Here is a 16,157-nt window from a genome sequence, read left to right on the forward strand (position 1 = left end):
TCCCTGGGGCTCAAGGATAGTATAGAATAGGGGGCAAGATAAATAAAGCACATGCGGCGGGAGGGCAACATATCTCAGAGTGAGCAATCAGGAAGGGCTTCCCTGGGGCAGTGAGTGGGTTGCAGTGGAGACCTGCAGAGTAGGTGAGAATTGGCTATTTCAAGAGGCAGGAGGGGAGATGGTAAAGTGGGCATGTGACTCTCTAGGCAGAAAAAAAAAAGGTTCCAGAATGTTAGTGCAGGGAAGACAGAAAAGCCCAAGCTGGAGTTGGCAGGTGGAGAGGCCTCCATGCAATGCTGAGGAGCATGGACCTGCCCCTGAAGGCAGTGGGGCATCCTTGAAGAGTTTCAAACAAGGGAGTGTCCAGATCACACTGATATCCTACAAGCTCGACTGACTGTAGTTGTAAGGTACGGGGGAAGGGTAAGACCAGAAGCCACCAGGAAAGGGACATTACAAAAAGCAACCCACAAAGACTTCTGCAGTATGAGCCATATGTTACATAAAACGTATCTATAAATACATATAATATATAAACATTTTTAACCATATAAACTGCAATCCTAAGTGATTATTATATTTTATTATATGTTACATTTTTTTAAATATTACCATTTTAAAATTTAAAACACTGACAAATTGGCTGTTAGTTCTAGCAAGCAACCCTATTTAAAGAATGGGCCACGGTTTGAGTGGCCTTCTCTATTCCTTCCAAAAGAAATGTTTGTCCAAGGATATGTGAATATTTAAAAATCCATTTTAGATTCAAACATTAACAACCACCAATAAATATTACCCAGCAACTCTTAATACAAAGGCCACTTTCAGTAACTGCCTTTGGGGTGATGAAGTTCAGGAAGAGAAAGAAGTATTTCTGTCCTCAGAAGATGGTGCTTTCTCTTCTACAGCAGTCTCTCACCCCACACCCCAAGTGCCCACGGTAACTTACAGTGCTTGAAAGAACAGAGACTCACCTGGACCGCCTATTGTAGCTTCTGCCTCGGTGATAACTGTCGCTCCTCTGGCTTCTACTTCGACTCCGACTCCTGCTATAGTAGCTATCGTAAGTGTAGGACCTGCTTTAACAGCAATAACAAACACTAAATCTTCCCATTCAAATACTCATATGTTCCTGTTTCTTTTTAGGTTTTTAACTGTCCTCTTAGAACATGGGCACTATGTGACAGTAGGAAGACACATCTGCAGAACAAGTACCAGAAACATTTAACAACTGCCCCAAATCAGACTTACCATATTAAACAGAAAAATGTTAGTTTCTTTTCTGCATTGAAAAATATCACAAAATTAACACTGAGTTAGTTCAACTGAATCTCGTGGATCTTATTAGGCAATTATAGTCAATAAATCCCTGCCATTACAATTCGACATCAATTATCACTTTTGACACTAGAGCACAATGGGCCAACAGATTAAAAACTGTTCAAAAAGACAAACATATGTTTTTCAATAAAATACAACACCTTTTAAAAGGGAATTAAGGGCTTTATAAAACAAGGCCCTTTTAATTCTGCCCCCGCAGGTGGTTTCCCAATCCCTGTCCATACCTGGACCGACTGTGGGGATCGTACGAGCTGCTCCTGGATCTGCTCCTGCTGGACGTCCTAATAGTAATCACATGAGGGGCTATCAACTTGTGGATCAGGACAGGCTATATCAAAAATCTAGACATTTATTTGCCCATCAAGGAGAAAACACAATGCAATCCGGCAGCTATATTTATTTCATTTTCATATCAAAAGTATATTGGAATTTTTTAAAAAAGCATGTTGGATTTCATAAGAAAGGTTATAAGTTTTACACAATTCTTCTATGAGGTGCACATCAAGAAAGTCACTGGGGAGGAACTGGGTGGGGAAGGGGGAAGACACAGGTGGGACACTTGTAAGTAAAATGAAGCTGCAGCAGTGGTAAATACCTGAGAGGCAAAAGAGGGTTGGAAGGAGCTGGGAAAACCAGAAACTTGGGGTCACCCACCATACACACACTTCTTCCTTTGTCCTCTTTTAATAGTCCTCCTCTCCCAATATCTAACCCGAGTCAAGAGATGACTGCAGATGGAAACTTAGGTTAAAGTGGATGTACTGGGGGTTCAGGTAGCAGTCAGGGCCTCTTTTAAATATTTCTACTGCTTCTCTTGCCTCACTCTGATAAGATCCCATCTTGAGAATAGCCAGTAAGAATCCAATAGCTCTTTGAAAGAAAGAACTAGGTGAGAAAGTAGGCCTGTCTGATATTCAGCAATGACAAGATCCTTTTCAACAGCTACCCGACTCTGCCTGTGCAGGGCAGGCCTTCAAAAGAAGACAGATGGAGACCACACAGTAGGACAGGATTCACAAGCTCACCTATGACTTTTGTAACTGCGGTAGGAACTGCTCCGGCTTCTTGTGCGGCCTCTGCTGTACCACCCTCTGCTCCGACTTCTGGAGTAGCTTCTTGATCTACAAGTAAGAGTGGGAAAAATATAAATCATGTTAACTCATTATGCTGTTAAAATTAATTACTAGTAGGGCAGGAGGGGGAAAACCCAACAAGAGGAAAGGTCTCTGGAAAGGTCTCTCACGAACTCCTCACAGCGGGTATCACAGAGACAGCTAATGAGGGTTTAAACTGAACAGAATGAAATAAAGAGAAAACAGAAAAGGCTGATACAGGTATGTTCATAGGAGCCCTATCTGTAATACCAGAAGAGGAAACAATCCAAATCTCCATTAACAGTAGAATGGGTTAAAAAAAATTAACACAGATATATACTGAAATATTCTAAAGTAGGAAAATGAACTACAGCTGCATGTATCAACAGAGGTAACTCTTGGGAACATAATGTTGAGTGAAAAAGGCAAACGTAGAATATCTATACATATAAAAAAGGATTTTGTTTGAAAACAAGCAAAAGCAACATTATATATAGATAGAAACATTTATAGTAAAACTACAAAGAAAAACAACAAAATTATAATAGTTTAGAATAATGTTTAACTCTAGGAGAGAAGAGAGAAAGTAGGGTAGCATCGGGTAGGACTACATTAGGTAGGTCAAAGCTCTATTTTTAAAGCTAGATACCATTTAAAATTATTTTTTATACCTTAATCATTAAAAAAATTTATACCTATTTAATATTTAATAAAACAAACAAGAAACTTAATGCAATTTTGCCCCCACCCTGCTTCCCCTAGTTTATGCCTGCCATTCAGGAACTGAACAATACCCCTGTGTATGTGCTACTCAGGTAATATCTTCATAGGTTTTATTCAGTATGTACTTATGTTCTGGAAGACAGATGCAGTTTATTTGCAAAGACACATTCTGTTCTCATAAGATCCTAGTCATTTACTCAACAAACAATTATAGAGCGACTGTTAGGTGAATGAAAGATGAGTAGCAAACAGCCCCTGACTTCACTGAGTTTGCAGGCCAGAAGGGAAGTCAGGCCCACGTAAGTAACCGAAACAGGGAGGCAAAGTTTAGCTATCTCAGTCTACCACCTGTGAGCTGCCCAACTTAAGAGCAAATTTCTTAGCGTTTCTATGCCTCACTGTCTTCATTTATGAAATGAAATACCACCCACTCCAAAGGCAGGGGTAGGAAGGCAGATGAGAGTGGCCAGCGTCACCAACAGCTCAGAGCTGTCGGAGCGTAAACAGTAAGTACACACCGAGCAGACAGGAGGCTGGAGTAGCTCAACAGGCACCTTCATCTAGAATATGAACCCGGAGAGAAAAGGCCAGGATTCACCAGCTCTCTGGGCCTTGCTGGGAGTCAGAGCAGGAGGAGGTAGAGACGCCAACAACTCAAGCATGGAATGGTCTGAGAGGGAATGAGGAGAGCTAGCAGAGGGCTTCTAGAAGGACTGAAGGGACTGAAAACCTGCCCTGGCACTGGCCATGCGGAAGTACCTGAAAATCTTAGTCAGCTGAGTGAGATGGGGGAGGGAAGGCACAGAATACAGACAGCAAGCAACTGAAGAGTAAATGGGAGATGGTTATTGTAGATGGTAAATGTTGGCTCCTATTTTTAAAGAAGTCTGGGTAAGGGAAGAAAATGACTGATAGATAACTAGGAAGAAAAAAAGTTAAAGATTCTTACTGCATTTTAAGTTCAAGTGATGAAAGTCAAGCACAACGTAATAAAGGATATGAGTCAGAGGCAGTGAGGCAAAACCATGAAACATTTACAAGGAAAAGAAAAGAATACAAATTACTTATTAACTTCATACCACCATCACCATTTTTTTTTAGTTTTAAAAATGCTCATTCTCTGCATTAGCCAGTCTATGCTGATGACAAAAGTTAGACGTAACTTGAACCCAAAATCAACCAATCAATCTTAAGATGATCATTTTTACCATTTCCGGCCCCTTGAATAAAGATCAACTAGATGCATGTCCTCGGCAGCTAACTTTGCCTCTCTGGCCCTCACCCTCCACTTGTATAAAATGGAGGGTTAGATTACTGATCTCTAAATCCTACATATTCTGTAAATGCAAGATTCCCTTCTAAGGCATCACTAAGAGCAGAGAGAGCGGCCTCACTCTTTTAAAAATGGAGAACTTGCCACCTATCACGGCAACTCACTGCAATTGCCATGGAGCTTTAATTGACAGCAATAGTTATTTTACCCTGAGCCCAAATTTCTTCCCCTGAAATCTCCACTCCCTGTGTCTTCAGTCTGCTCTGTGAGTCACACAGCACAAGCTTTCTCCTTATTCCCTCCCAGATACTGGGAAATAGTGATCTTGTCCCTAACTCTGAGGTTCTTCCAAGCAAAACAATAAGAGACTCTCCTTGGGAGAAAAAAAGGAAAAGAGAATAATGCTCACCGATAAGATGAGGTGGAACTTCTCGATCGACTTCTTGAGTGACTGTAGGAGACAGACCTTGTTCTGTGCCTTGATTTGGTCTCAGATTTACTTCGAGATCTACTTGGACTCCTGGACTGGCTATCACCATCCCGACTAGGTGTCTGCTCATCACTCGAACTCTCCTGATTTCTTGGCCTCCGGTTTAAGCGTGCTGTCTTTCTTACTTCATCAAAGAGAGACCCAGGCCGAACTTTATTTTTGCTTTTAATTTCTATTCTCAAGCCTTGTGGTTTCATTTCGGGCACAGTAGTCAGTGCCTTAACTTCCACAGCACTTGATGTCGTAGCAGATGGTGCTGCCAGGTTCCCCACACCTTGCAGGGGCTTCCACTTATTATCCATGAGGCTGGTCTGGCTTTTCTCAGCCACCTCTCTCTTCACAGTGCTTTCTACAGCAGTGGCCAAGCTGGCGGAGCTGCTGTCCTGTTTTCCCACCTCACCCACCGTTTTGCTTTCTGACATGCTGCTTTCCTGTTTTCCCAACTCTGCCTCAGGATGCTCTGTCGGCATATCCTGCTTTAGAACAATGCTTATATCCGGGGTGTCAAGCCTTGAATTTCCTAGAGGGGAAGCCCCCTCGGCCTTTGCTGGGGAACTCCTATCAGGAGTGCAAATCTCCATGTTGTCATCTGTTTGAAGCATATCCTCCACTCCGCTTGGGATGCTCTCTTCAATATGCTGAATGTTCGGGGGAGAACTGACTACATTTTCCTCAGTGTTTAAAGCTGCGGGAGACACACTGAGTTTACTATCATCTTTAGTAGGCTGATCAGTATCTGATGAAACCGTTATTGGATTATGTTTACCTGAAAGGTTGCCATCTTCACAGGGCTTCTCAGTTTGGGGAATACTTTCTTTTACGGCTTCACTGTTTTCAGAAAGTTGTTTTTTCTCTTTTGCTTCCTGAGTAACTTGCTTTTCATTAATCTCCTCCTCCTCCTCTTCACCAAATTCTAGTGGAGGCTGCCAGTGAAATGCTTGTTTTCGTTTTGGAGCCTTGTGTTTTTTATCTTTTTTCCCTTTCAATTTCTCTTTTGCTTTTTTGGTATGTTCCCTTTTAAGATGCTCCTTTGAGCTGTGTTTATGCTTGTGTGGTTTTCCTCTACTGTTTTCTGAATTGGAATAGAACCCCTCAGAATCAGAGGTTGATGACCGCTGTTTGCTTGATTTCCAGGCACTATTACCATCAGGCAGTAAAGTATTTGCTGAAGACTTAGCTGCTGGTTTGGCTTTGGTGTGAATTTCACCCAACTCTGACTCCGAATCTGAAGTGGCTTCACCTTCCTCCTTATCAGAAGATGGCCGGGAATTATTTTTACTGTTTTTAGTTACATCTTGTTCAGAATTTGACTCAGAGTCCCATTTACTACCAGCATAATTCTTCCTTTTGGGCTTACTGGCATTTCTAAAGTGATCGGAAGGACTTTCTTTCAAAGTTCTTTTTTTTGAATGAGAGCATTCCCGTTCAGGCTTAGATTTCTCTTCATCTCTGTTTTTCTCTTGTTTATTACTCATGTCCATTTGGACTTGCTTCTCTTTTTCCTGGGCTGACTGTGTAACCCGAACACTTGACTGTTCACTGTCTGAAGAATAATCTAAAGATGACCTGCTTTCACTGTACTTTCTATGACATGAAGACTTGTCTCTGCCTTTGACGTATTTATTACGAAGTGTCTTTTCAGAGCTGCTGCTGTGCCTTTTATTTGAGGTGTTATTTTTTTTCCCATTGGATCTAAATTTTCTCTTGGCTCGTCTTCCATCATCACTGCTAACAGAAGAGTATGAAAATGATCTACTGCACCGTGAGCGGTCACTGTATTTATTTCGTGAATGAGATCTAGATGAGGGAGACCTAGACCTTGAATGTGAACTAGCTAAACTTCGAGACCTTGTGTATGACCTGGAATAAGATCTACTCCTAGAAGATCTACTCCTTGACCTTGGTGAACTTTCTGAACTTCTATCACTGTATTTTGAATAAGCGCTCCGATCACTTTCTGAATTTTTTTCTCTTTTATGGTAGGATGATGAACTACCAGTCTCTTTAACGTTTGCTAAACCATAAGTGCTTTGGATGGGCAGCAAATGGGTTGTTTTAGCTTTCATTTCCTGGATTCGTTCATAAGAGGGCTTCCAGGGCTTCTGTCCAGGCTTCCACCTTGAAGGAGGGGGGCTGTCACTCAGTGGTATTACAGGAATATTTTCCGCCACCACTGGTTGTACTAAAACATTTTCATTTTGTGTCACTGTTGCTCTTAAAGGTTCTGTTTTAACAGGTTTATTTTCACTTAACTGAGAGGCTGTTGCTCTTGGTGATTTTGATGCTGTTCTTTGGTGCCCTGACTTAGAACTAGATCTGGACTTTGATCTACTTCGAGAATGTGATGAGGATTTTGATGGAGTCCTTGATCTTGAGCTTCCTCTAGAATAAGACTGTGAGTGAGATTTTGATCTGTATGAGTCTCTGCTGGAATGGGTTGAAGAGCTCTGGTCATCCTTATCAGATTTAGACCAGTCCCTCTTGGATGACTGATGAGATGACAATGAGGAAGAACGAGATCTCCTTTCTCTATCACATGAGGATTTCACTCTTCGGGTGGAAGATTTTAAGGATTCTATGTCAGATGGTACAATAATCCTTCTCTTTTTAGTCTGTTTGTGTCTTCTGCAATGTTTCTGCTTTTTAGCTTTCTTTTTATGCTTAACCTTTTTCTCTTTTCTGCGTTTTTTATGGTGACCATCAGAGTGTCTTGCTGTACTTAGATCTGAATAATATCCATTATAGGACCACGATCGGGATCTCTGGGACAAGCTTCTTTCATCCCATCGGCTTGAACAGGGGTCACTTAACCTATAGAAAAGGACATAATATGCATGCAATTATTTCCAAGCACGTTTTCTATGCTTTAAAATTAAAACACATTTGTTGTCAGTACAAATGCATCAGCAAAAGCTTAGTTAACAACCAAGTACTGACTCTGTCAACACTTTAAGCACACGTAGGAAGGATAAATCAACAGCTGATAGGCCTGGTCCCGACCTTGTAATTTCAAAGAGATCACTACTATCAGATCACTACTATCAGACTTACAAAAGGATTTTTTTCAGAGCCAAGCCAAGAATTTTCAAATTTGATAGGAAAATAGTTTTGAAAAGCAAACCAACTACAGCAATCACAAAAGCACTGCTGACCTACTGAACTCCTGGCTATCATCCACTCAATAACACTCTGCCTCCAGGAATAATTTCTGAGGGAGAATCAAATCAAGTTCCCAAACAATTCTGTTAATTCTCTGCAGATACAGGATAACTGCCTGAACTTTAGGCGAAGCCTCTTTTTCTTTTTTGGCTGCACGGCTTGTGGGATCTTCGTTCCCCGACCAGGGATCGAACCCAGGCACCAGCAGGGAAAACTCCCGAGTCCTAACCACTGGACCACCAGGGAATTCACGAGAAGGAATTCCTGGGAATTCCTTAAAAACATGACTACTGTTTTTATCTCAGCCTCACAGAGGTAATCAACAACTTTCCCCTAAGGTTTTAGTTAAACTACTTAGTACAGAAATTAGGGGAAAAGTACATGAAAATAGATGCAGACTTTACAATATCTTAGTGGTAATGTCAGGGCTCAAAACTGAGAGTTCTCAGTGCCACTGTGTCTACACCACTTCCACACAGCAGATGCACACCTTTTCCTCCCTCTTCTAACTTCGAACCATTCTGCTGGATGCCCACAGAGAAAAACAGAATTCTACCATGAACAATTACACACGGTCCCATTGGTATATTTTGCACTAGCTATTCTGGGGCCAGCCCCATTTCTAAAATAGATACTGCACTGTGGAGTGTCACTGAAGACAGGAGATGGATACACTTCTGAAGAAACAAAAGTCCCTGGGGTCAGAAGTTAACACACACACTGGGTACAGATTTCCCTATCTACCCATTTATTCATTAGTGACTATGAGAACAGGCTAGGAAAGAATCTGCTATATAATTTTTTTTTTTAAGTCCTGATTATTTCTAAAATTGAACAAGAAATCTTTAAGAAATTCAGGAGGGTTATAGTCTTGTGAGGGAAAACAGAATTTTGATTTAAGCGCACCCAAAGTCAAGCAGCCCTCCTCCCATTTCACCAAGCATTCCCAAATGTATTCTCTTTGGTCACAGTCTAATTTTAAAGGTAAATATTTAGTGAAATATGTCTCTATCCCCTTAAGACTTAAAATATAGAGGACACAGGATTGTACTTACTTATCTCCTTTACTCCATTTTTCTCCACTAGGCGGTCTATATGCTCTTAATCTCTGCATTTCTTCTTTCCAGTGAGGAGGAGTTTCACTGCTATCATCATCATCTGATTCGGAACAGGATCTTGATCTTGGAGGTGTGTGATAGCGCTTTAAAAACAAAGTTAGGAATAACTATCTTCAAAATATCTCTTAATTGTAATCTGCTATAGGACAGAGGTAGGTATAAGACCCAATCTCTGACGCCATTCAAAGGCAATAACGACTGAAGTACCAAGAAGGTGGTATGAAGTTGTGTCAAACTAAAAAAAAATGGGAAAGCTAGAGATTCACCTGTAATCACACACAAAAATTTCCTCTTTGAAGTCCTAATGGTTATATTCATTAGCCTAGATTATTCAATATACTAAAATTTCTCAGCATACTGATTATTTCACATTCACTTCATATTCAAACCCATTCCAACACAGCAGTAAACACTAATCTAATAGCAGTGCCTTCCCATAACTATATAGAATACAGCTAGCTCCTTGGACAGATTTTGGACTATACCTAAGATTAAAGCTAGGATTTTGCCTATAGGTAAAAACATTTTACCGCTTAAGGTAAGTAATTTGAAAAAAAGTCCAGTTTTAACACACATACAATTGTGCCCCTTCCTTTAATCTTCCGTCCAGACTTTGATACAGATGGTTTCTGATCACTTACAATGGGTGTAATATCAGGAATCTTCCTGGAAAAGAAGATTGAAAATTAAAAAAAAGCAAATGCTAGGCAGTTTTCTCAGTGTTTAAATGCAGAATTTATGTTCCTATCATACAAAAACACTTCATTTAGATTTAACACTTTTGTAGAATGAGGCACTCCACATAACCTAATTTTCTAAGCAAATCCTTTAAATACCAAAACTTAAAAAAAAAGTAACCCAACTGAGTAGAAATACACGATACTAGTATCTATCTTTTAAAGTACAGAACTACTTTCAAAAAAATCCTTTTTTAGATGTCTCTTGTCAAAACAGTAATGTTCTTAGGGAATCCTGAGGTATTGTTGACTCTAATGCTCAAGTGTTTTTAACAGTTTTAAATTTTATTTTATATATATATTTTAAATTATTTATTTATTTATTTTATTTATCTCGGCTGTGCTGGGTATTAGTTGTGGCACGTGGATCTTTACTTGCGGCATGGGGGATCTTTTAGTTGCGGCATGCGGGCTCTTTACTTGTGGCATGCGGGCTCCCAGTTGCGGCATGCGTGCTCCCAGTTGCGGCATGCGTGTGGGATCTAGCTCCCTAACCAGGGATTGAACCCGGGTCCCCTGCACTGGGAGCACAGAGTCCTACCCACTGGACCACCAGGGAAGTCCCTTATTTTATATTTTTGATAGTTTGTTTGTCTACCCCACTTTACTATAAGCTGCCCCTCCTTCAATGCTCTGAATCTGCTACTTTATCTTATGGGTAATTCTAAGAGTACAGTTTTTATGGCAGCTACAGTCCTCCATGCCTTAGAAGTCTTTTCATACTTGAGTTTGTTTTGTATCTGTTATTATTAACATAATGGCTAGCTTTTATTGAGGACTTACTATGTGTCAGGCATTATATTAATAAGCATTTTAAACATACTTTTTTTATTGGGTAAAAATATATAACATAAAATTGGCCATTTTAACCATTTTTAAATGTACAATTCAGTGGCATTAATTATACTCACAACGTTGTGCAACCATCACTACTATCTTTCCAAAACCTCTTCATCACCTCATCCCGAAACTCTACCTATTAAGCAATACCTCTCCATTTCCCTCATTCCCTTAGCCTCTGGTAACCTCTAATTTATGGCTGAATAACATTCCATTGTATATATATATATATACACCACATTTTGTTTATCCATTCATCTGTTGGTGGACACGTGAGTTGTCTCCACGTTTTTGTTACTGTGAATAATGCTGCAATGAACCCTGGAGTACAAGTATCTGTTTGAATCTATTTTCAGTTCTTTTGGATATGTACCTAGGAGTAGACATGCTGAGTTACATGGTAAATCCGTGTTTAACTTCTTGAGGAACCACCAAACTGTTTTCCACAGCACCTGCATCATTTTAGGTTCCTCCTAGCAATATATGAGGATTCCAATTTTCTCCACATCCTCACCAACACTAGTTTTTTGGGGTTTTGTTTTAAATTACAGCCGTCCTAGTAGGTGAGACACAGTATCTCACTGTGGGTCTGATTTGCATTTTCCTAATGACTAATGATATTAAGTATCTTTTCACATGTTCGTTCCCCATTTGTATATCTTCTTTGGAGAAATGTCTATTCAAGTGCTTTGCCCATTTTTAAACTGAGTTGTCTTTTTGTTGATATTGCTCATGCTTTTGGTGTCAAATATAAGAATCCACTGCTGAACCTAAGTTCATGAAGGTTTACCCCTATGTTTTCTTCTAAGAGTTTTATGGTTTTAGTTCTTATATTTAGGTCATTGACCCATTTTGAGTTAATGTTTGCATATGATGTGAGGTAGGGCCCAACCTCATTCTTTTGCATGTGGAAATCCAGGTGTCTCAGCACCATTTATTCAAGAGACTATTCTTTCTCCATGGAATGGACTTTGCACCCTTATCTAAAATATAATGGCCATGCAAAGTTTGAATCTCAGCATCAAAAATTAGAATTTTTATCATCTTGGGCCAGTTATTTAGCTCTTTGAGCTTCAGCTTTCACACTTGTAAAACAGAGATAACACTTCAATTTACCTCATAGGGTTTTATACGAATTAAAGAGATAATGTATGAAAAACTGTTAGTTCAGTGCTTTGCATATAGTAAGGGCTTCCCCCCAGAGCAGGGTTCTCAAACTCAAATGCTGACAGGCAGGTAATGTAAATCAGTGAAGTGGACACAATAGAATAGTTCACTTTCCACTTGATTATTCTTCCACTTGAAGAATAACAGTTCAAGCCCAGTGGTACACTTCAACTTCTCTTGGTCAGGAGACAGCAGAGATTGATATGAATAGGGACAGCACTCTGAGTAGCCACTAATTTTTGCCTTGCAGTGAAATAGAACCAATGTTTTAGAGGATTCTTCAATTTCTCAAGAGAAAACAAAAATCTGAATTTTTGTATGAGTCAACAATGTTTGAGCCAGTATTTGAGCCAATGGTGACTCCAGACACCTGGGAGCCAATTTTTAAAAATAAAACAATAATATGAAGGATAAATAACATAGGTCTATACTCCAATGTTTTCATGATCCACCACCAGTTTTCTCTTCTGCTACAGAGGCTCTCGGACCATGAGTAGGTCCCATATTTCAGAGTCTGAACCTCAATCATGGGGGACCAGATATTGGATGTTCTCAGTGTGTCCACTATGCCCATCCTCTCGGAGACTCACACTGCTCACCTAATCCACATGCCACTGAGGTACTAACCAGAGGTCAATATAATAAATGACACTGGGAAAAAAAAAATCTAATGGCCATAGATGTATGGGTTTATTTCTGGACTCTCAATTCTATTCCATTGGCCTCTGTGTCTATCCTTATGCCAGTACCACACTATTTTTTTTTTTTGAATTTTATTTTATTTTTTTACACAGCAGGTTCTTATTAGATACCACACTATTTTGATGACTGCAGCTTTGCAGTAAATTCTGAAATCAGGACATATGAGTCCTCCAACTTTGTCTTTCTCCCTCAAGATTGTTTTGGCTATTTGGGACACCTTGCAATTCTATACGAACTTGGACATTGACTTTTCCATTTCTGCAAAGTCTACTGGAATTTGACTGAACCCATAGATCACTTTGAGTAGTACTGACATCTTAATATTAAGCCTTGCAATCCATGAACATAGAATGTCTTTCCACTTATTTAGGTTTTAATTTCTTTCAGCAGTATTTTAGATATATACCTATAGTTTTCATTGTACAAGTCTTTCACCTCCTTGATTTAATTTATTCCTAAGTATTTTATTCTTTTAGATGTTATTTTATGGAATTACTTTCTTAATTTCCTTTTCAGATTGTTCAATGCTGGTTGTTAATAAGTGTTTTAGAGGCATTAGTTCATTTAATTCTCATAACGACACTATGAGGTATGTACTATTATCATCTCCATTTTAAAGACAAAGAATTTTAAGATTAAGAGGTTAAAAATGTTGCCCAAGGTCACGGAAAGAAATGAGACTTGACTCTTATAACCATTTTATAGGGTTTTCCCAATCAGGAATCTGGCTCCAGATAAACATACAATATTACTATAAGAAAACCTTGAGTAAAAAGTATATTATAGTCTCTTCAGTCATTTCATATTCATGACATCATCTGATTCTCACAATGAGAGATGTAATAGGGACTCTTGGCAGGCAATTGTTAACCTCGTTTTCCTCATGAAGAACAAAAGCACTGAACCAAATGACTTGCCTATTAAGTGTTCGGCACAAATTAATGTTCACCTGGGAACCTTTTAGATGCTGATCCAATGCTGCTACCCTCTATCTCCTCCCCACAACATTCTGATTTAATTTGCTGTATGGCCCAGAAACTGGTATTTTTAAAAGCTTGCCAAATTACTCTGAAGTGCAGCTGAAGATGAGAAAAAATGAATTAGAGCAAGTGTGGAACCCAGCTTTCGCTAAGTGAATTATAAGTGATAATGAGCTTAACTGCTGGTAAATTCAGTAAGGTGGCAAGCTCACTAAGGCTGACAGCCCGTTTCTTATCCTTGCATACCTTGCATTCTTAGCACACAATTCTAGCTCCCAAACAACTGATCAAATCTCAAACATTCTAATGAAATAGATCAACTTGCTATCTTTGTATGACAAAACTACCTGCCAATTATGATTTAAAATAATTCTGCAGAATATAACTTCCAAAGATGTTATGTAACCAAAGAAGAGTGATGACCAAATAAACTTACCAGCAATATTCAACCATAAATACAAGACACTGGTATAAACTACTTTAAAAATACCAGATAACAGGGGTCGGCAAACTTTTTCTTAAGAAAAGAGTCCAAGAGTAAATATTTTAGGATTTTTAGGCCAAGAAGAAAATTAAGATAACTATGTAACAAAAAGAAAACAAGTTTTCACAAATGTTTTATCAATGAAATTTGAAAGTATCATTTTTTGTGACACAGATCTACTAATGAGAGGAGTGGAATTCTTTTTTAGGGAGAATAACATTTCACTTCATTTAATTAGGGTTCAGTATCCCCTATCAAAGCAGATAATGTTAATACTGTTCTTCTGGTAATGCTGATCTGTAATGAGATTTTTACATACTCCATCTCTGAAAATATCTTTCCACACAGATGGGTTTTATGTGTAGCACCTGAAATACTGGAGAGTTATAACTGCATCACTGTGATGTGTAGTGCACTGAATAGCATGTAAAGCGATGAGAGCACCACATACAAACTCTCTGCAACTCCTTGATTCTGCTGCTGTAACACAAAAACAGCCCAAGAAAAACAGTGAACAAATGGATGTGGCTGTGTTCCAGTAAAACTTTATTTATGGACACTGAAATTTGGATTTCATGTAATTTTCACATGTCACAAAATATTATTCTTTTGATTTTTTTCCACAAACATTTAAAAACATAAAAACCACATTTAGCTCATGCGCTGTACAAAACCAGGCAATAGGCCGAATTTAGCCGATGGATGACTATAGTTTGCCAACCCCCGCTAGATGACACTAAAACTGACCTTTCAAGTTTCCTACTTTCCGAAAACCAAATGGATTTGATCAATGAATGGTGTCTTATATTTTCAGAAAGAAGGATCCCACTAAAATTTGTTCACAATATATTATATATAATATAATAATATAATTAACAGCAAAACTACTGATACCTTACAAAGCTCACTAAAAAGGTTTACACAACTGTCATAAAGAGAACATTCAATTTTTAAAAATGAAAACATCAGTATGTTAAGCTATTAGTTCAAAGATACATCCCACTTCATAATAGCTTTTTAAAATGAGAAAATACAGAATTTTAAAATATCTAATGAACGAAACAATAACCACATGTAGAGACTTGATTGTGAACAGGGACATGTGCATAACTTCTCAGGCTTCAATATTAACTCTTCATAGGAAACTTGTCAATTACACCAACCACTTTATGGTATTTCTATTCATACATTTCCCTTCACAATTCTAAACTTGAGTCTAACACACAAAATACATTAATTACTATTTTTGGAGACCAACTCTAAAGCTACATGTTAGCTTTTCCAGTATAGAGGATTTATCACTGAGCAAGTTAACAACAGTAACATATGGGACTAAATTTTATCCCCAGTCATCACGCAATAATTTTGCACTATAAACTGGAGTATGTTTTATCACTCGATTGGATCCAAAGAGTTCAATTAACCCTCTGTTTTGACAACCAAAATCTCACCTCTAATGAAAGGCCAAGTAAATGAGACTGGTAATGAAATCTTTCCAGATCTCCACTAAGCACTTCTCCCCGATCAACCTGCCAAACCCCCTCTTTCTACTAGCAGAATATGAATTTTGAAAGGTAGGGTACATGTCATTTACGAATCCAGTCTCTCCTCCAGTATATTTCAAAGTGCTCTATGGGTCACGCTCAATAAACGAGTGTGGACCTGCAATGAGCTGATAGAATCACCAGTCAGAGAAATGAAAACATGTAGGTTAATCATCCTTACGGTTCAGGCTCCACTGTGACAAGAGGCATATCTCTTCTTAGTAAAAATCGGTTCTCGGGCACTGGAGGAATCTCTTCTGGGCGCACCACAGGCTTTTCCCTTTTAGCATTTGAATCGATACACCTTTTTTCATTGGTATCACTCCTCTCAGAGTGACTTAGAGAGAACAAACCGAATCACCAATTAAGATGTGTAATGTCTGCATTTTATAATAACATTAAATAATATAATATAATATAATTAACAGCAAAACTACTGATACCCTGCAAAGCTCACTAAAAAGGTTTACACAACTGTCATAAAGAGAACATATAAAACATCAAT

General features: G+C 38.8%; 1 protein-coding gene across 11 annotated transcripts in view; it reads right to left on the bottom strand.

Annotated features, from left to right (window-relative positions):
• The window catches only part of NKTR (natural killer cell triggering receptor), a 52,218-nt gene that overhangs the window by 3,413 nt on the left and 32,648 nt on the right, over positions 1-16,157 (bottom strand). For 5 of the 11 annotated variants that reach the window (XM_082412731.1, XM_082412739.1, XM_082412737.1 and 2 more), the window contains 7 exons: positions 15,834-15,989; positions 9,777-9,864; positions 9,136-9,281; positions 4,841-7,732; positions 2,367-2,462; positions 1,566-1,622; positions 975-1,079 (listed from right to left, as the gene is read on the bottom strand). In XM_082412731.1, the coding sequence (XP_082268857.1) occupies positions 975-1,079; positions 1,566-1,622; positions 2,367-2,462; positions 4,841-7,732; positions 9,136-9,281; positions 9,777-9,864; positions 15,834-15,989 (3,540 nt within the window). Of the gene's footprint in view, positions 1-974; positions 1,080-1,565; positions 1,623-2,366; positions 2,463-4,840; positions 7,733-9,135; positions 9,282-9,776; positions 9,865-15,833; positions 15,990-16,157 lie in introns of those variants that run through there. The other 6 variants (XM_082412733.1, XM_082412743.1, XM_082412732.1 and 3 more) reach the window with 3 other exon arrangements.

This window comes from Balaenoptera physalus (assembly GCF_965194825.1).
Source record: "Balaenoptera physalus genome assembly, chromosome: 11".
Classification (NCBI taxonomy): Eukaryota; Metazoa; Chordata; class Mammalia; order Artiodactyla; family Balaenopteridae; genus Balaenoptera; species Balaenoptera physalus.